Raw genomic sequence first — 22192 nt, 5'->3', positions numbered from 1 at the left:
AGAAGAAATTGGTTTTGCTGCTTCAATTTTATTTACAGGTCTATATTGTCAAATTTCAAGAACTCAAATCAACATTGAAATGGATTTTCCATTAATACACTATCAATTTTACTTAATATCTAATGTATAGGATTAAACTATTCAGTTTCATGGTACATAGACTAATTTATCTATGATAAAGGGACTGGTTAAATACTTCAACCAACATGATTCTACTCATCACAGCTTGCTAGTGGGTAGATGCTGAAAACTTACCAAAGTAGATAGATAGCGCTCTCAATGAAGCTAGAGACTGATTTCATTACTGTTGAGTAGCAAACATGGCAATAGGCATATGCATATATTTAGAAAGTAAGATATTAACGAGAAAGAAATGAAAGGGTATCAAGCTTTTTAAAAGAACTTATTCAAAGCTAGAGAGATTGTTTTTAGACACATAATGGTGGGGGTGGCACTAAAATCATGTGTAATGACTGAGGAAAAGAAAGATATGAAGCTTTCCTGAACTACTTTCGACCGTACATGGAAAGCATCTCTCTTAATCTTAACGCTTCTTTTTCCAGGCTATCAAAACTCGTGGAATTAGGTATCCTCCAACTCCAGTTTCCATGCTGCACATAGTGGTTACCAAACAAAAAGCCACGGTGAGATGTGTGAAAACCCTAGTTTGAATATGGGACGCTTAAATTACACAAATCACTTTTTCTTTTTTCCCATAATAAAGATAAAAGGAAAAATAATTAAGTTCTAATCAAGTTAAAATAGCAATGAATATTCTGAAATATGGCATCAGAACTTAGACCACAATTAATGCTCTATTCCTTAATCAACAGGTTTCTAGATGCATGAACCTGAACTACCTCCTGCTACAGACCATTGTCATATGCACGCATTTGAAGAAATTATGTTTACCTGTGTTGCAGGAATGTTCATCCTGGCAGAACTGTCCAACCCAAGAACATCCTGCATGGTTATGATAGTAGTTTGAGCTATTGAAGAAACTGCAGCTTGGATCAGTGCCCATGAGATCTCATCTTCTTCAGTGATACGAAGATACTTGAATACCTGGGATGAATTTATTATGTAAGACAAATACAAGATGATAAATCCGGTCAGAAGATTTAGCATAACAAAGAAAACTCACATTGGACCTCTCTTGTTCCATCAAATTGCTCCACCAACCTTGGATCTATGAGACAATCAAAAGAACTATTAGCATGCAATATCTAAGCATTTGGTAAAATAAAAATGTCAAACCAAACCACAATATGCCTTTAGCTCGAATTTATGACTAACGACATCAAATTCCAGACCTCATTGCTCTCTTTCATTCTTCATTCCTACTCTTCTTCCTCCATATTATATATTCAGAGCCAGACAATTTTCTAGATTGGGATGTTTGCTCCAGATATTAGCATTCGGGACAAGGGTGATTACCTTACTGACATTGTTGTTCGTATTTTTTTTTCAATATTTTTTTCTGAAAATTGAAAGAGAGAGGTACTGGCATATCTTTTTGAGTTTTGCCTTCACTGGTTTTGTCTCGATGGTTATTGTGATTTCCATCATTCCATATCCAAAAAATTGTGCTTGTTTTGTTTAAAATTGCATTTGATTAATGAAGTTTGTTCAGATAGAATAAAGTTCCCAAAAGCACCTATCCTTCCTAGCATGTAGCATTCCAACTTTCAAGCAACAATGAAACCAAAAATAAGAGACCAATGAAGAATCTTGAAGGAGATTTACCGTGTCATTGTCATGTGTTCCAGTGTACACAACTTGATTGTGCTCGTGATTGTGAGGTAAATGAGGGTTGCTAGAGTCACTACCAAAACCTAAACCAAGAGAAAATGGGACAAAACTACAATATCACAAAATGCCAAATTAAAGGCCATCAGTCAAAAATGATAGTTCAAAAAGATGATATCACAGCTGATTAGTAGCAATATATTACCAAACTGGAGAACAGCCATTCCAGGTGCTCCAATATATTTCCTGAGCTGAACTACATCCTCAGTTATAACTCCCTGCCACATGACACCCAACGAGATGAGAGTTTGCAAAGAAGAAAATGAACTAAGGAGTCAAACAAAACATTCTTCTGGACCCCCAAAAATCCTCAGCATCCCTGCTAAATAAATTATTTATTTAAGAAAACAAGCAGTACAAGGACACCAACGATTTGTTTAGAGGTGCATGCAATGTAGGAATTAAAAGAAAACAAGTTTAGTTTTATAATTAATTACTTGATCTATAATTGTCATTATGACTATGATTTATCTAGATTGCCATCCTTTTTCACTCATTATATTTTTTATGTAACACCTAAGCATACAGACAGAAAAACAATTAAGCATGAAATAGCAATGACGCATCAAACAATGCCAAACTAGAATTACAAGCAGCAAAATCTGCAACTTGTGTCCCATTCAAAATCAACTAAATTATCAAACCAGCGCTCAGTGTACGCTGAACTAGCTCGTGCATTAGCTCACATAATCTTCCTCCCGTTTGTGGGGGTGAACACATCATAGAAGGGGTTTCAGCAGATATAAGCAAGAACATTGAACTATAAAGACAAGTTATTGTTAGAATCACTATAATTAAGGATAGAAAGCTTACCTTATTACTAGTAGTTCCCTTGTAAATAGAAACTAATCTCAGTTACTGATTCTTAGGAAATTAGGAATTGTTTCCTTTAAAATGATTATTCCTCTTATAACCAGTAAACTAAAGCAGTAGAAATATAACAGAATATTTTTCCTCTGAGTTTTTTCATGGTATCAGAGCTTTAGGATTCATTCGGTCCTTTTTTTTCTCTAATTTCCCTTCCTAAAAATTCTTTCGATTTAGTCCTCCAATGGGTGATATCAATGAAGATTTCTCTGAAACTGAAACATCACAAATAACTCAGAATATCAATCAGGGAATCACTCAAGGTGAAATTAATTCCTCCCTTATAATCACCAATCATCAGCTAGATGGGAAGAACTTCCTGCAATGGTCTCAATCAGTTCTTATGGTGATTCGTGGTCGTGGCAAATTAGGGTACATCAATGGAGAAATTCCACGACCAACCATACCTGATCCTACTTATGCCACTTAGGAACTCAACAATTCAATTGTAATGGCTTGGCTAATCAATTCGATGGAAGGCCATATAAGCCGCACCTATCTTTTTTCAAAGCGCAAAAGACATGTGGGATGCGATCAAAGAAAACTACTCAGATCTTGGAAACGCCTCCCAAGTATTTGAGATCAAACTTAAGTTAAAGGATATCCGACAAGGAACACTCGAGGTAACTCACTACTACAACAATCAAAAAAATTTTGTGGCAAGAACTGGATATGTACTATGAGGCAGATTGGGGTGAAGGCTTAGAACACAACAGTTTATGACCCATCTCAACAATGAACGTCTTTATGAGTTTTTAGCGAGATCGAACCGTGAGTTAGATGAGGTCCGTGGTCGATTCAGGCGATCACCTCTCCCAACGATCGGTGAAGCATTTGCGAAGTTAGAAGAGAAGAAAAGCGTCGTCTTGTCATGATGGGAGATTCAAAGGAACCTACACCTATGACCCCGATTTCTAACCGCCCCATCAATCCTCTCGCTCTCATCTCGAAAGGTCCACAGCAACAAAAACGTCTTTGGAAATGATTCTGGATCAACAAGACCATGGTGTAGTCACTGCAATCGTGTTGGTCATACAAAAGAAAAATGCTTCAAACTCCATGGCTATCCTGAAAAAATACAGAAGGATAATAAGACTCCCATGTTATCCTCCACTTCTGCAGATGATGTTCTTGATGTTCGCTTAACCAAAACACAGCTTGAGACTCTCCATAAGATACTTGGTACTCCCACTACTCATGGATCTCTAGCCGCTCAAGGTACTGCCCTCAACATTGCTTTTGAATCTAATAATCAATCTCCTTGGATACTTGATTCGGGTGCCTCCGATCACATGACAGGTGACTCCACATTGTTTCACACCTACACTCCTTGTCATAACAAATCTCAAATCCGCATAGCTGACGGTTCTTACTCACCGTATGGAATAGGAGAAGTACAAATGATGAGTTTTCTCTCGATAAAGTCCTACATGTCCCAAACTTGTCCTATAATTTACTTTCAATTAGTAAACTTACTAAGGATGAAAAAGTTCTTGCTGAATTTTCTGCAATTGGTTGTGTGATACAAGAACAGAAATCGGGGAGGATGATTGGCACTGCTAAAGTTGATGATGGACTATATATTTGGAATAAAAATAGTACACAAGAGGGATTGACTCTATCCACTTCAAAAGAGGACACTATTATGTTATGGCACCGTAGGTTAAGACATCCAAACTTTGTGTATTTGAAAAAACATCTTCTGTTGTTATTTCGAAATAAAAGTATTAATTCTTTGAAGTGTGAAATTTGTCAATTATCTAAACATACCCGTGTGTCATACCCATTAAAACAACATATTCAGTCCCAACCTTTTTCGTTAATCCACAATGACCTATAGGGAGCCAGCCGAGTGAAAAATATTACAGGGGCTAGATGGTTTATAACATTCATTGATGATCGTACGAGGGTCTGTTGGGTCTATCTACTCAAAGAAAAATCTGAAACACCCAAAGTATTCCAAAATTTTCACTCAATGGTTCTAACCCAATTCAACTCTACCATACATACCCTCCGTGCTGACAATGGGAGAGAATACTTTAACTCTGTCTTAAGTCCATACCTTTCTGACCAAGGTATTATACACCAAAGCTCTTGTCCTGACACTCCTCAACAAAACGGGATCTCTGAGAGAAAAAATCGTCATCTCCTTGATGTGGCTTGAGCCATAATGTTCACCATGAATGTTCCAAAATACTTGTGGGGAGAAGTCGCCTCTCCACTGTTATCTCATAAACCGAATGCCATCAAAATCCTCAATTTCCAAACACCTCTAAATACTCTTTTAAAGGCCTTCCTCTATTTCATGTTCCTAATCTTCCACCAAAATATTCTATTTGTAAAGCTTTTGTCCATAACCATCAACCAAATCAATCCAAACTTGATCCTCGAGCCCACACCTACATCTTCATTGGATATTCCCCTACACAAAAAGGCTATAAGTGTTACTCACCAACATTGCATTTGAATGTTTGTCTCTGGATGTTACCTTCTTTGAAAATGAACCATACTTTGCAAGATCTCATCTTCAGGGGGAGATGTTTAATGAAGATGAGACCCTTAATACTCTCCTCATTATACCTCCCGATCCTACTACTATCACAAACAAACCTATCCCAGATTTAGTTGTTGTTTCCCCTGTGCAGCAAGAATTTAACACCGTCCTTCCCAATAACAATACCTCCACCAAGTACAACGACCACGATCAAGGAAAAAAGAATACTGAGTTTACTCCGACGGAATCGTTCTTCCAAAACTGATACAACAGTGCCAATTACATCTCCAACCGAGGAATGTTTTGAAACAGAAGTCCCACCTCCGTCACCATCCATCTATCTTCCAATTGCGATTCGAAGGGTACAAGGAGTCGCACTCAACATCCTATTTCTCGGTTTGTATCCTATGGAAATTTATCTAAGTCTTACAAAGCTTTTGTGACTAATGTTGATTCTATAAAAACTCCAAAAAATATAGAAGAGGCTCTTGAATCAGCTGAGTGGAGACAAGCCGTGATGGAAGAAATGAAGGCCCTCAAAAACAATGAAACATGGGAAGTCTCGGATCTACCTAAAGGGAAAAAAACCGTAGGGTGCAAATGGATTTTCACTACGAAATTTCAACCCGACGGCCGTATTGACCGATACAAAGCTCGACTTGTGGCTAGGGGATTCACCCAAACTTATGGTCTCGACTACAACGAGACGTTTGCACCGGCTGCCAAGCTAAACACCGTTCGGGTCCTGCTATCTCTTGCTGCCAACCTTGATTGGCACTTGACTCAATTGGATGTAAAAAATGCTTTTCTCAATGGGGAATTAAATGAGGAGGTGTACATGGATTTCCCACCCGGGTTTGAAGAAAATAAGGACCAAGTGTGTAAGTTGAAGAAGTCCTTGTAGGGGTTAAAACAATCTCCACGAGCATGGTTCAGCCGATTTGCAAAAGCTATGACTAGCAGAAATTACATTCAAGGACAGGCAGACCACACCATGTTCTACAAGCACTCGGAAGAGGGTAAATGCTGCATCCTTATCGTTTATGTCGATGATATAATATTAACAGGAAATGACTCGAGCTAAATTTTGAGATTGAAAGAATTTCTTGGTACAGAGTTTGAACTTAAAGACTTGGGGAGTCTTAAATATTTTCTTGGTATGGAGGTAGCAAGGTCGAAAAAAGGTATCTTCATTTCCCAAAGGAAATATGTTCTTGATTTACTGTCGGAAGTTGGTTTGATGGGCAACAAACCAGCCGAAACTCCTATGGAGTTTAATCTTAAATTGGGAACTAATGAGGATGGAAAAGAAATCAATAGGGGGAGATATCAACATCTAGTAGGAAGGCTCATCTACCTATCTCACACCCGTCCAGACATAGCCTTCAGTGTGAGTGTTGTTAGTCAGTTTATGCATGCCTCGAGGGAGAAGCACCGAAGTCGCATATAGAATACTAAGATATCTAAAAGAAACTCCCGGTAAAGGCCACAGACTTCAAGAAGACATCAACAAGCGTGGAAGTCTACACCGATGCTGATCAAGGTGTTCATTAATGATAGACGCCTACAAGTGGCTATTGTAGTTATGTTTGGGGTAATCTCATGACATGGAGGAGCAAAAAACAGTCTGTGGTAGCACGCAGCAGTGCAGAGGCAGAGTATCGAGCACTATCTCATGGAATATGCAAAGGAGTTTGGATACAAAGACTTATGGGAGAACTAAAAGTGTCTTACACCAGACCTATGAAGATGTACTGTGACAACCAGGCTGCTGTCAGCAGAGCACATAATCCTGTGCATCATGATCGGACCAAACATGTGGAAATAGATCGTCACTTTATAAAAGAAAAAATACACTCAGGAGAAGTATGCATCACCTACCTACCTACTAGACAACAAGTTGCAGACATGTTAACTAAAAGTTTGAACAGAAACATGTTTGAAGAACTTATTGGCAAGCTGGGTTTGATTAACATCTACACTCCAGCTTGAGGGTGAGTGTTAGAATCCCTATAATTAAGGATAGAAACCTTACCTTATTACTAGTAGTTCTCTTGTAAATAGAAACTAATCTCAGTTACTGATTCTTAGGAAATTAGGAATTGTTTCCTTTAAAATGATTATTCCTCTCTTTATAATCTATAAACTAAAGCAGTAGAAATATAACTGAATATTTTTCCTCTGAGTTTTTTCAGTTATATTTTACTCAATATCTACAAAGTAGCTGAAATGCCCCCAGAAGAACTTTGATCATAGGCAGGTTAAGCTTATTGAAAAATCAAGTATTTATACTTACTTTCCCTTGAAGAAGAGATAAGCAAATAAAGCTACAGAAAGAAAAATGATAAAATAAGTTCTTCATATTCTATCAAGCAGAACGCACCAGATCTTCAGCTATGATATTAATCTTTCCAACTGCTTTGGAGATGGCGTCGAACAAAGATTTTTGAGGACCAACCTACTATCATGGATATAACATCAGTAGTGGAAAATGGGACAGTTAAAGAAAATTTTAACATGGTCAGATTAGAAACCTGACCTTCCATCGTCCAACCATTGCAACTTTCGCTTCTGCATAGATTAATTGTGTCAATAACATGGTTTCAGTGTTTCACATTTCTAGCAAGCGCCAAAAGCTCAGTATAGTTTACAACATCTCACCAGAAGGGACAGCCCAAAAGCCAGCAAATCCTCTAAAGTGATCTATCCTGAATTCATCATATAGAGTCTGTGCACGTCTAATGCGACTTATCCACCATAAAAATCCATCTTTCTCCATGGCTTTCCAATCATATAGAGGACTGAAATAAAGCATACATTAATTAAAGATGATTAGTGCAGCATGAAACTAGCATAAAAATTTTAAACTGCAAAGATACCCTACAAGAAAATGAGAGCAGAATATCTGTATAAGCAAAACATCATATATAGGTTAACAGGCTATGACTAAAATAATGTGAGTTTAGCCAACTGTCAAAAAGTATTAAATAAAAGGCCCCTAAGTCCCTATCCTTGTTAGAAGATTGAAAAGACATCCATGGCATAAAAAAAAACAGCAGAGGAAATGTGAAAAAAGAAGATACAAAACAATCGTCTAGTTCAAAACTGCATACAATTGGATTTATGATGCATCTCCAAAATTAATGAACATGAAACAATACCTTGCTTTTACTAGCACAGATAACATTATTTATGAAAATTAGATTGTTTATATAACATGCATGTAAACTTGTTTCCGGTCAGTACAAACCTCCCCCAGAGCTGACCAGTATCACTGAAGGCATCAGGAGGAACACCACTGACTAGCATAGGATAACCATGCCTATTCTGCCAAAGAGAACAGGAAACAACAACAATTGAATGATTCAGAGCATAGTTAAACTATTACCAAGTTCTCATTCATGAATAAACTCCTCACCAGCAAAAAATGTTTCTTATTTGCCCAAACATCAGCACTGTGATAACCTACATAAATAGGCATGTCTCCCATTATGCTGACTCCCTTTGTCTGTGCATAGTCGCGAATTTTCTTCCACTGCCTTTGGAACAGGAATTGTTTAGCAATGAACAAGTCTATCTGCCAAGTGAAAGCAACAGCAGGTAGCAATATTAGCATCTAAATTAGGTAGATAATGTATGATACCACGGAGCCAATATTTTTAACAAGAGAGGTTCAGATCATACGAAATCCTTGTTTTCCTCGAATATTTTTTCTAAGGCTGAAAGATGGCGATTTTTCAAAGGTTCAGGCCAATCATACCAACTGAATGCTTTTAAACCGTCATTAATAGCAGCAAAATAAGCTGCATCTTCAAGCCAGCCTAAAAAAATTAAAATAAAAAACATGAAGAAAGGCCTCCAATGGCACAAAATTAAATTCAAAGGTAATGCAAAGGAACATGATAAATCAGTACATCTACCTTTACTTCCTCAGTGTGTTTTTTAAGGAAAAATTCTCCTGAGCATTACTTAATTAATTAGGATAAAGTAAAACTTCTTATAAGGCCACACATGCACGCAAGTGAAATTTCTCTGAAAATTATTTACTGCTGTAGACAACTCCCTATGAGATTTCTTTAACTGTCAGGCTACATAAATAAATGAATGGCTCTATACATATAGAGATGCAGTCATATTATTTGCCAGAAATATTTCAGTATACACTGCATCATCAACGAAGCTTGCAGTTGATTTTGTGTATTATATACAGAGATAGACACACAAAGGGGCACGGAAGGATCAGGACACCAAAGTAGAACTTTCATAAAAAGAATGGCAAGGATTTTGCAAAGCAAATTCAGAGAAATTTGGGTGAAAGAAGGTATTGAATTTAATTTGTTAGCTAACTGCAAATGATACCAGCAACAGATTTGTATAAAATTCATCTGGTTACAGTAATTTCATACCAGTAATGGAGAGAACATAGGAAAACAATTTGATTTTTATTAAAAAAAAAACCATAAGCAGCTGCACCAAATGAATGGCTAGTACATGATTTAAGAATGAGAAAGTAAATATGCTAAAAACTTGTAAGTCCAAAACCTTTGTCAACCCTTAATGATCTTTAAAACAGAGTCAAACCCTTTCAATCGCAGCAAAAAACAATGTTCTTTTTCCACCAAAAACCTTTCTTTCTCAAACTCCACATATTCATCAAATTCATTTAGTAATGAAGATTGAAGCTCGGTGGATATTTAAACTAGAAGTACACAGGAAAGTGATAGTAGTTGGTGCAATTATATGGAAAATAAATAGCTCACACGATATGGTAGGATCTCTACGGAAAGTCTCAAGCTGAGTTATAAGTTCTCCATCAGTCGAAAGTAGCCTTTCTGCAGCCTAAGAAATAATGCTGTGAGTTGAACTGGGCACCGCTAACCAAATAAAGAAGTGATGTTCAGTAGATGCTTTACCTTAGTTATAAGTGGATCCTTTAGCTTAGCGACGATAGAATAGTTCACACGGTCACAATCACTGAACAAATGATATGGTAGGATTGTAAGTGTCAACATTATTGTCATACTACAATTTTAGCTGAATATAATGGTATATATAACACTCCTCACATTGGTTGTGGAAGCTCTTTCTTTGTTAGCAAACCATCTTTAACAAGCTCTTCAAGTGAAATCAAGAAAGTATTACCGCAATTTGCATCCTGAATGGTAAACATCAAGGAAAATTATACAATGCCGTATAGCAACTAAGAGTGTATATATATATATATATAATACATATATAAGAGAGGGATTTACTTACCTTGTGTAAAACTCAAGTAGTTTCATAACTTTAGTCAACGGTTGTATTGTTAAAATATTAATAGTACAAAAAATTACGAAAATGTTTAAAATTGCTTAGTTTTACCCTGAATCTCTCCCATATACATTCAACAAGTAATTAAAAGAAAACCTACTAAATTGACCAAAAACTTTCAGGATTTTTCGTTCTTAAATCCGCAGAATCGATTAATATTACTTATTGAAACAGGAAAACAAATAATTTAAGAGTATATTACTGAAGAAACACCTGTCCTGCATATGGTGATCCCTCATCATCAGGAGGAACAAGGGGAAGAACCTACATTCACAATCAATTATTTTCCAAAATTAGGATTAGGATACTAAATATCGTTATCATTACAAGATGCAATGCGTTAAACCAACTACATTAACTGAAACAATATATACCTGCCAAACGGAGCAGCCAGCTAAATGAAGCCAGTCAATGAATCGAAAAGCCTCTTCACCAAAATCACCAATACCATAAGCTCCCTTAAACGAGGTCGGGTGGAGCAAAATGCCAGCTCTTCGGCGCTGGTCTGGATCGGGTTTGGGAAGCCAATCACCATAATCAAGCGGTAAATCTTCACCGACTTCCATAGCAGTCAAAATGGAAGAGGAGGCAACATTAGCATGAAAGTGAAGATTGAAGGATTTGGAGGTGTTAATTTTGGGTTTGAAGAATAAAGGTAAGGATTTGGGAGAGGAAAGGAAAGAGGGAGAAGAGAACAAGAGAGGGATAGGAATCGCCATGAAAATTTGCAAACATTGGCGAATTGGGGAAAGGGATAAATGAGAGAGGAATCATACAGTGATTTTTTAAAACCAACGATCTATATTTAGCCAGAAAAGCAAAATAATTGTAACAATTATTAGTGGGAAGCAGCAGCCAGATGGGGGTGGCACTTGGTAGCTTCAGCAAGGTTTAGGCCAAAATCAAAGCTAAAAGCATGGGATGCACGTGAAGCTGTCACGCCGAGCGCCATAAGTGCACGAAAACACACATCTTGTAAAAACTAAAATTATCACATGATAAATGACATTCAAATTGTCTGATTTTAGGTTGAACATTTCCCTACACGCCCATCTCCTCTCTCTCTCTCAAAGCTGATTAAAGAAATATCATTTTTTTACGCCCAATGAATCGGGATTGGGATTGGGATTGGGATTGGGAAATTAGAGTTCACTTCTAAATCTTTTATTATAATTGGTCAAAATTTTCTATTAGTCCCTACACTATGTGCACATTCTCTAATTTGGTCATTCTAAATTAGTCATTTTTAGTCCATGTACTTTTTAAAGTTTGAAATTTCAATCCTGACATAAACGATAGTAGTTAAATCCGTTAAGTCAAATTTTACTATTGGTTCCGAAAGTTGTGGATTAATCTTTGTTCTCCGATTTGATCATTTTTAGTTCCTATGCTTTTGAAATTTTGAATTTTAGTCTTAACTCAAATGACAACCATTAAAACCATTAAATAAAGGTTTTTTTGTGAACATTACATGAAAATAACAAATTGGCATGGCATTGCATATGTGATAATTTGTTTGTCACTTCAAACTTTAGAAATAGCAAAATTTAACTTAACGAATTTAACAATTATTGTATGGTCAAGAATGAAGTTTTAAGATGCGAAAAGTAAGGGACTAAATCCACAGCCTACGCATAGCATAGGCACTAATAGCATAATCTGAACATTATAATTTATAATAATCAAATCTAATGCTACACAACATTTTATTAAGGGTTAAACACAAAATTGACCCTCAAATTATACCATTTTTTTCACTTGATACTTAAAATTGTTTTATCAAAAGTCATACCTAAACTATCAATTTCATCTCATTTTATCCTAGAATATAATACAAACCAATAAGAATGTTGCACATAATCATAGACTTTTCGAATTAAATGAGACAAAATTTGTAGTATAAGGAAAACTTTTAATAAAAGGAAAGGTGTAGGTATATTTTCTATAAACAAAAAACGTGTAGATTAAATTTTGTTTGAGCATCATATTGATAACATAAAGATATTGTTATCTTCGAATATTGTTGAAGAATGAGGCATCCTCAAAGTTTTGTCCCCTGCTATAAAGAAAGCTAAGAGGCGCTTACTATAGTGCAAGTGACATATACACACTTATTAAGGATATAAAATGAACCTTCAAGAATCTTATTTCATATAAATTTTACTCTTTCAACTCGTTAGATCATATCATTGTCATCAAATTAAATATTAGATAAAAAAATGTTTAATAACCTTTCCCTCAATCAAGAGACGCAATTCTTATATGGAACTTTCTCACCTAAATTAAATGCATCGATTAAGGGAAAGAGGAAGAAGGAATTCACCGAAAGAGACCTCTCACCCAAACAATGAGAATAAATCCCTTGCCTAGACAAAGATAAACAAAGACTGGTCTAAATATCAATAAGAAAGCGACTTCAAGAAATAACTCGCCTAAAGAATAAGCCTCATCAAACAATACATGATCTTCATATATTAAATATAAGTTGTTCCCCTGATTGACACCAATCTCCCTCATGTATAACACATAGACAAGCACCAAGTCACATTGACTCCACCTGAGGACTCCTCAACATGATAACAAACCTCTCAATCACATCTTAGTGCAAGAGTTAAAGGCTCACTACCGTCCAGCTGGTTGCTTCCCGTAACAAGACATGTGTACTAAGAAAACTCTACTTGGAGGAATAAAAGCCCTCTCCAACAATTAGACCCAATCAAGACTAATCCTCTATATTAAAACCTGACAAATCAAGCCCATAGCCTTCTACCTAGAGGTGACTAATCCTCTATATTAAAACCCGACAAATCAAGCCCATAGCCTTCTAACTAGAGGTGTTCATTGATTGAGTTGGGCCTAGGCCCATTTCCAAAAAAAAGTTCAAGTTTGAGCTAGAGCTCAATTCGCCCAAATGGCTCATTTTGTTATTTAAAAAATATTTTTATTTAAATTTAATTATAAAAACACATTATCATTTTTCATGCATTTTTACTTTTAAACAGTCAAATGGGTCTGTCTGACTCAATCAGAGGTTGATAAATACTAAATTATCTTGTCCAAAACTGGTTAAGTATTTGGCTCATGAACACATCTAATCCTTACCTGAATGCTTGAAACCATCGATATCAGCTCTTAGCAACATTGTACAAACTATCATCTTTCACCTTACCCCTAATACTGTGTCAACAAATTTTGTTGAGTTTAAGTAGTTAAAAAGTTCAAGCACAAATTGGAATTTACAATTGAAAATTTTGGACTTTGATTTGAGAAAATAAAGTGCCCAAACTCGCTTGCTAAGATGTATATGAATTTTGATTTTGTGCAATTTTATACATGAAATTTTGATTTATTCTAATCCTCATGAACTATTAATACAATTATTGGTATAACATCATTTTATATTTATATCTTGTATACAAAAATAATTATATTTATCCAATGTAAAAATGATTAGAAAGATCCTTTTCAAATTTGAATTTGTTCATTTGTTCATTTGGATTCTTTTAACTTCATTCTTATTTGCTTATTTATTATTTTCCTCTTTTATTTCTTTTATTTATTCTTTTTGGACGTAGATGATGATATGTATACAAATAGATATATATCATATAATTCATATATATATATATATATATATATATATATATATTGTACAATGAAGACTACATCATTTTAAGATATTCTACATCTTAGTTCTTTCCGTTCTGTCATCTGGCTTATGTTTTTTATGTAGCATTTAGACCGAATGACCCTATGGGATTACGCCAATACTTCTACATATTACGGGTAACGTAAAAGACATCTCTGTTTTTCACTAATGTATTTATTTCTTCAAATGTGTATTGTAGGGCCCAATTTTTGAACCGGGGCCCAATTACAAACCCAATACCCAAAACCCAAACAACCCAACCTAATTACAAAACAACCCAACAGGCCTAAACCCGGAGCCCAAAACGAGGCCCAACTAGCCTAACCCAAACCAAGGCCCAATCGCAAACCAAGTCAAACTAGGGTTTCAACTTTTCTGAAACCCTAGCGCCGCAGCCTTCTGCCCCTTAGCCCTAGCGCCGCATCTGAAGACTTTTGGTCTTCTGCCACACCTGCCTTTGCCTTTGTCATATCGGCCACTTGCATCGTCACCTGCAAAGAAGAAAACAAGCAAGCAAAGGACACAAACAGTAGCAAAATCGGCTATAAAAGCCAACGAACTTGGTTCTCTTCTTCCGATTTTTGTAACAAAAAACAGATATCAACAGAAAGAAATAAAAACAAAAAAAAAACAGATTCAAGGTGATTTTTTTCTTCTTTTCTTTTCGGTTTTGTAGATCCGTTTTTCTGTTTTCTTTTCTTTTCGTTTACACATGTAAATAAAGGAAGTAAATAAAGGGAAAGAAAGAAGATTCACCCGTTTCGTCTTTCGGTTGCGCCGCCGTCGGGATCTACCCATCGTTGAAATCGGGCCCGAAAGGTTGAGTTAGGGGGCCCTTCCTTTTGATCTCCGGGCTAAACGAGTCTTGCCTTCGATCGGGTTTTAGATCGGGGACTAGAACGCCCCTTTGTTGCGCAACGTAGGCCACCGTCCACGGTGGCGCAACAGCGGTGCTAGGAAGACCCAAAGGCCGGACGTTTAGAGGGGAGGAGGAAGGGTTTTTGTTTGTTTTTTTTTAAATAGTGGCTAAAATGTTTTTTTTGAAGAAAATTGGGTTTAAATACCCTAAACGAAACGACGCCGTTTTGCCATTAGGGGTCAGGTGTCAAAACGACGTCATTTTGGCCCTGACCCGCGTAGTGACCCGACCCTGAGGAGAGGATCCACGTGTTTTCTCCACATGGGATATTTGCGTGTGCAGTCCCTCCAACTTTGCAACACATTGCAATTTGGCCCTTTTTTTGTTATTTTCTTTCGTTTTAAATTAGCTGCATAATTTTACTTTTGTTTCATTTTAGTCCATTGCAGCACCGCATTTTGGGTACTTGGTTTATTTACTGTTTTGGTCCCTCTCTCTTGGCGCGTGTTGCAATTTAATCCTTTTCTTTTTTTTATTCCGAATTTGCCCAGTAATTTCGTTTTTATTTCGATTCAGCCTGTGTTTTTTAGCAATTTTATTATTTAGTTAATTACTTTATTATTATTTTCATTATTATTATTATTACTATTATTATTGATCATTATTAGTTTTATTTTTCTTTTATTTATTCATTATTATTGTGATAATATATTAATTAGTTTTTTATTATTTTAGTTTTATTTTTATTTCATATATATATATATATATATATATATATATTCATATATGCATTATGCCCGTACATATATTTATTTTTATTTTATAATATTTACACATACCTACATACATGTTTATATATATATTTCATTTTCATAAATATACATATATATATATACTACATATTCTTTATACTTTCAAAATATATATTTTGTTTATATTCTTTATATTTTATAAGTCATATATTTACCTACATATATTTTTTTTATATTTGATGATTGCTATATATGTATATATGCATGAACATACATACTTACATATATTTTCATGTATAATAGTTTTAAATAAGTGTACATGCATATGTTTTTCATTTTCATAATTTTATACATATATATATATATACATTTTTATATTGTTATAATTTTGTTCATTTATTTATTTACATGTCTATTATTGTTATTTTTCTTGCTTTAGTTTTTATCTGCTTATTATTTGTTATTGTGCTGCATGGTTGTTTTTTTATTTGTTTATTTTATTGGTCTTATTATTTATTTATATTTTGTTTTGCTCGTGTTATTTTACTTACATTATCATCATTATCATTATGTTACATCCATTTTTACTCGGGTTTGTCAAAAAAGGAAAAATTTCAAATTAAAACCAATACTCAGTATTTGGGATCTTCGAGAGAATTGAACCCTAACATATTGAGTTCCAATTTTCTTCGTTGGATCTAAATAATCGAGGGTGCTTTTTAAAACAAAAACATAAATAAAAAGTTCATTATCGATAATTCAATACGTTGTGTCCTAATGCATTGGATATGACATGTTGTTTTCTCGAGATGAGGATTTTTCAAAATAAATGTAATATTCAATGTTTAATATTTTGAAAAATTGTGCCCTAACGTATTGGGTTGCAATTTTTCGCATGACTTAAACAATTGAATACCCTTTAAAATTTTATTGTGCAAGTTTTTAGACAAGCTCATTTCTGAAGAGGTAAAATATCGTGCCCTAACGCATTGGGTGTGACGTTTTCTCTTTCTGAAATGAGAGGGTCTTAACGAGTAACTTGATTTATATAAGTCTTCTTTTTTTAAAAATTTAGGATCGTATTTTAAATCTCTTTAAAGTTTTCAGTTTTTCGACACTAAGACATTAAGTAATCAACTAGGTACCAATTTTGGGCGTATCGAGGGTGCTAATCCTTCCTCGTGCTTAACCGACTCCCGAACCTGTTTTTCTGAATTTCGTGGACCAAAACTGTTGTTTTAATAAAATCAAATCGTTTATTATAAACAACCACTTTTCAAGGTGACCCGATCACACCTTATCAAAAAGGATTTGTGGCGACTCCCATTTTCGTTTTCATTTTCAAAACCCAAGTCGACCCCGTTTTCACAAAAAAAAATGGTGTCAACATGTATGATTAAATCAAAATTAAAGTTTTCATTTAAACTACAATCAAAGTTTCATGCGTATAATTGCACCAAATTAAAATTGATGTATCAAATTGCACATTAAATCAAAGTTTATGTATAATTTTAAAATTTATTCCTTTAATATATAAAAAAACTTAGTTTTCATATTCATTTTAAACATGATTATCTAGATATTGAATTTTTCAATAATAATTAAAAATATAAAGTTTTATGTTTTAAAATAAAATTTCAATTTCACCACAACGCTCATGCTGTGTTTGAAGTATTTTGGATGAATGAGAACCTTTTTAGTAAGTGCGGCTGATGGAATTGCATTTGGATCCAACTTGTCCAGCCTGTGGTGGACGAGGCAGAAATGATATTGCACGTTTTATGTGACTGTGAGTTTACAAAGGCTATTTGGTTTCGAGTCTTACCTGCTCATTGTGTGGCCAGCTTTTTTGCATCGGGATGCACTGATTGGATAGTTGGCAACATTCGAAATTGTCTTAACATTGTAACGCGATTGAGCTTATTCTGTGGTATCTTGGTTTGGCGTCTGTGGCATGCCGGTAACAAATTGATTTTTACTGAAGAGTGTGCCACCGGAGGAAATTATTTCTTATTGTCGTGGTCTGTCTACACATGTTTTGAATGCAGACCAATATACGTATGTTTGTGCTGACAGTTTGGGTTTAACTGCTCACTAGCAAGCACCGGATATTGGATGGGTTAAGCTTAACTACGACAGGGCTGTACACCCAATTTCGAATGGCTGTTGAGGTCTTATATGGGATGACCATGGTAACGAGCTCACAGGATTCAGCGGGTATCTGGGGATGAGCTCGGAGCTGCAAGCAGAACTACATGCTATTAGAGAGGGGCTGCTGGTTGCCTGGTTTACTGGTTTTCGAAAAGTCATTGTTGAGATTGATTGTGCCCATGCTGTCACATGTATCAATTCTTCTCTGAAAGCTTCAAGTGCGTTGAGGGTGATTAATAAGTAATAACATAAGGGAGCTGTGCAATCAACAGTGGAAAGTACAATTTAGACAGGTGCAACGGGTTACGGGAGGCAAACTGTGCCACTGATAATATGGCAAAATTGGTTGTTGCGAGCTGGTATGTTGATGTTGTTCGGTTTGATTTGCCGCCACGATCGATTATTTTTGTTGTTAGAGATGATCCAATTTCATCTTCATTGTAGGCTTGCGTTGTGTTTCTAATTTTTCTTAGGGTATAACCCTATTTTTATTACAAAAAAATAAAAAACTCAATTAGATAAGCGAATTATTTGAGAAATTATTAAAAGATTTAACTTACAATTTAGCTCCTAATGTTACATATTTTACCATTTTGGTGCCTAAGTTTTTTTTTTTTCAATTTGATACTTAGACGATTATTTTGACTCAATTCACTCAAAAAATTCCCTCAATATTAACGAATAAAAATGTGGCATATGGAAGATGATGCTGTCCACTCTAGTAGTTTTAGGGGTAAACTAGGGTAAAATGATTGTTCAAGTACTAAAGTAGGTTCAAACAAAAGTTTAGATATCAATATAATAAAACATATATAATTAGGAGTTAAATCATAAATAAAGTCTATAATAAAATACTCGAACTAGATTCGTTCAATAGTTTAAGCTACTTAACTAAATATATGGATCACTTCTCAAATAAACATATAAGTAAATTTTGCTATTAGTTTCTCGACTATGTGTCGTGGATTTAATCTCTAAACTTTAATTTAATTCATTTTAATCCTCATATTTTTAAAAATTTTAAATTTTAGTCTTGACCCAAATGAATTTAATTGCAATTATAGCCTCTTGTAATAGTTAATTAGTTAATTAAGCTTTTGACCCTTTGATTAATGAAAAAATACATTTTCGTCTCTCCACAAAATTAGTAATTCAGTTTAAGTTCTTTTAACAATTTTTAAACTTTAACCCCTTAAAATGTTAAAATTTTATCTAAACCCCTAAACAAACTTGTAGCTTTGTCCTGCTTGTATGGATGGAAGTTTTAATATGTTTTGATCCCACTTATATTCAAACAGATCTATCTTATGTCGGCAACATTTGTAATACTTTATATTATTGATGAAAACTAAAGTCAGACAGTTAGCTCCATGAATATATCAGATGAAATTGTTGTCATAAAGAAATGTGCACAATAAGTTCCACCTCGATGATGTTGCTATGAGTGACAGAAGGATCAATAGGAGAGTTTTTCATATGCAATTAGAGAGTTATCAGATGATTATATAAGCATACAGAGTTTATTACTATATAGAAGTCGTAATTTTTCTACAAGTTAACATCTATAATCTCACATGAGATAGGCAGACGCTATCAACTCCATTCCCCTTTCGTATACATATATGCCTTCTGATTCAATAAAATTTGCTGCAACAAAACCTAATCACTCCATCTGTAACTTTCCTTGTCATGTAGCTCCACTTATTATCATTTCTCTCAAAGGGAGATCATCCTATCTATATATAAAGTATAAACATCAACATAATTTATCATTCCCTACTTTCAAATATCATCAGACCAGTCACTAGTACCATCAGTTTCATAGAACAATCCATCCACGATTTGGTCGATCACCGAATCAATAAACGAGTTGCAACCGACGGTGAAGATCCGACCCACTTTGTTCCGAGCACTCGATAACCAAGCAAAAGCCGCAGCACAAGTCATTGCGCCTAAGCACGCACCCACAGCTTCAGCAATCCCTTGCAAATCCATCTTCCTAAATATGGAGGTTCCCGTCACGAACTCTGTTGTCACTGTCGCTGCAAACACAATCTACAAAAAGAAAAAGAAAGTAAATCCCCATCAGATTCATGTTCCAAATTTAGTTAAAAGAAAACAGGGGCCAACAGTGAACGAAGCTTTTTAAAGTTTAATTACCATGGCGAGACGGCCGGAGATGATCTCGAAATCTTGACTTTTCTTGGTACTTTCAATATACTCCGATAAAGTCTCGAAAAAGGGTGAAACGTCATCGTTTTCTTCCCTTCTGGTCTTCATCACCCCGACTCGATCCGAACCGTACGACCTTAACGTACATAACCTCGGCTGCAACACTATCTTTCCATTCTCGGGTTCACCCACTTTCACTCTCTGAACCTGAACCTGACCACCCTGTTCCCTCCTAGTGTTCGCTCCAGGCTTAGTGGACAGTAGTTCACAGCGAATTACACGCGCCACCGTGGCCATAAGTATAACAGAATGGGAAAGAAGGGAAACGGTGTTTTGTGTTATGGTGTGGGGGAGGTTTGGTTTTGATGATTCCTAGAATGTTGGCGGATGATATGAGGAGCGTATGATTTGGAAGCTTCGTGGTGGTTTATGAATCCACGTCGAAAGTCATTTTATCTGACGTTTTAATGGGCCTGGTGGTGAGTAACGTAACGGAAGGAGAGGATTTTGGTTCGGTAACGTGGCTTTCACAGAGATGGAATTATAACATTGTTGGTAGGTTTTATTGCCTTCAACGACCCATCGTTTTATCATAAAAGTGATGTCTTTACTTTTCCAGCCTGCTCCACAATCATTGCGTTACCTTTCTTTGCCCTTTTCTATTGCTTCACTGCTCATACTGCAAAATTCCAACTCAACCCATTCATATTAAAATTTTTATATTAATTTTTATATAAAAATAAATTTAAAAAATATAATACATCAGGTATGTTAAAAACATTAAAATAAATGTTTATTAATAAATTAAAAATATATTAAAAAAATTTTTATAATTAAATAACACTAAGATAATTCCAGCTTAGCAAGCAAATGTCTTTAAATTAGTAGCAAAATTAATAACAAAACAAGAGTTATACAATATCTAAATAATAACAACAAAATAATAGTAATATAATAACAAAATGGTAGCAAAACAACAATGAAAAAAATATAGGCAAATTCAGGCCGGGCTTGAGCCGTTTTGTTCAAGCTCATTTTTTAAGTCTATATTTTTATTCAAACCCTCTCACTTTTTAAACAAATCTTCAGATTTAGACGAATGATCCAACCTATGATAGGGTATAATGGTACACAAGTTATAATTATATTCATTAAAAATGTTAAATATAATAGTACAAGATATTTTTTATTTAAGTTTTGTCTTTCAATAGCCTATAGCCTTAGAGCCGTAGATTAAGTGAGAAAAAAACAAAAGAAAATACTTGACAAATAATGAAAAGGTATGCAATGCTGCCTATAACACCTTTAATTATTGAGAGGGAGTGAACAAAAAAAATAATTAGAAAATATCCAGCTAACCGGAGGTGGAGGATATATCACATAACCCTTTGGTGTCTGCCCCATTTACCTCTTTATTATCAGCTTTATGATGTCACATGTTTTAGGTTTGATTAATTTTTTTTCATCAAAGGCGTAAATTTTTGAAGAGTGAAATGTTTAGGTATTTTTAAAATTTTATTTTTTTATTTATATATTTAAAAGTTAATATTATTATTGATACTATTAATATTTTTTATTAAATCTGTTGATAAAACATTATAAATTTTCTTAAAAATACTCACTCGGTAACCATATGATAAAAAATAACATTATAATGGACTTAATTTTAACGGTATTAATAATTCTTAAAAGTTCACGTCAATGATTTAATTAAAATAGAATATTTAGGCTAATCAATGACATTATAAAAGCTAAGGTATTAAATTATGTCAAAATTAAAATATAAAAATAAAAGTCAAAATTGAATAATTTTTAAAATTTGTACCAATTTCCTAAAAATAATATTTTAATCAAAATAAAGTATTTAAGCTAATTAATGAGATTACAAAATTTAAGATTTTAAATTAAGTATAAAAATTAAGACTCAAAACTGAATAATTAACTAAAAAAACTCACTCATTTTATACTTAGCGAGACTCAAACTTGACGCCTCAAACATCTCAAAACCTCAAGTTAACCATTAAACCAATGCCTCATAAAATCTTTAAAAAAATAAAAATAAAAAACATTTCTTTTTTATAATAGTGATGGACTCCGCCCACTTGAGGAATCAGGCCCTAATGTAAGCC

At 34.6% G+C, this 22192-nt stretch overlaps 2 protein-coding genes across 2 annotated transcripts; both read right to left on the bottom strand.

Moving 5' to 3' along the window:
* Window positions 1-268: 268 nt before the first annotated feature.
* On the bottom strand, window positions 269-11558 carry LOC105787870 (4-alpha-glucanotransferase DPE1, chloroplastic/amyloplastic). The gene is made up of 16 exons (XM_012614460.2): window positions 10855-11558; window positions 10694-10744; window positions 10237-10325; window positions 10084-10144; window positions 9931-10009; window positions 8855-8991; window positions 8589-8747; window positions 8421-8497; window positions 7832-7971; window positions 7710-7741; window positions 7554-7628; window positions 1955-2027; window positions 1747-1835; window positions 1145-1189; window positions 913-1065; window positions 269-611 (listed from the first exon to the last, which is right to left on the bottom strand). The coding sequence occupies exons 1-16, from the start codon at window positions 11197-11199 to the stop codon at window positions 507-509; spliced, it is 1710 nt and encodes a 569-aa protein (XP_012469914.1). The 5' UTR covers window positions 11200-11558; the 3' UTR covers window positions 269-506.
* Window positions 11559-19389: 7831 nt separating this feature from the next.
* LOC105787869 (stress enhanced protein 2, chloroplastic) lies at window positions 19390-20572 on the bottom strand. Its single transcript, XM_012614459.2, has 2 exons — window positions 20052-20572; window positions 19390-19946 (listed from the first exon to the last, which is right to left on the bottom strand). Exons 1-2 carry the CDS (start codon window positions 20358-20360, stop codon window positions 19674-19676), a joined length of 582 nt encoding a protein of 193 aa, XP_012469913.1. The 5' UTR covers window positions 20361-20572; the 3' UTR covers window positions 19390-19673.
* Between the last annotated feature and the right edge of the window lie 1620 nt (window positions 20573-22192).

The sequence above is a fragment of the Gossypium raimondii genome, chromosome 2 (assembly GCF_025698545.1).
Source record: "Gossypium raimondii isolate GPD5lz chromosome 2, ASM2569854v1, whole genome shotgun sequence".
In the NCBI taxonomy this organism is placed as follows: domain Eukaryota; kingdom Viridiplantae; phylum Streptophyta; class Magnoliopsida; order Malvales; family Malvaceae; genus Gossypium; species Gossypium raimondii.
This window is presented reverse-complemented; position numbering and strand designations above follow the sequence as displayed.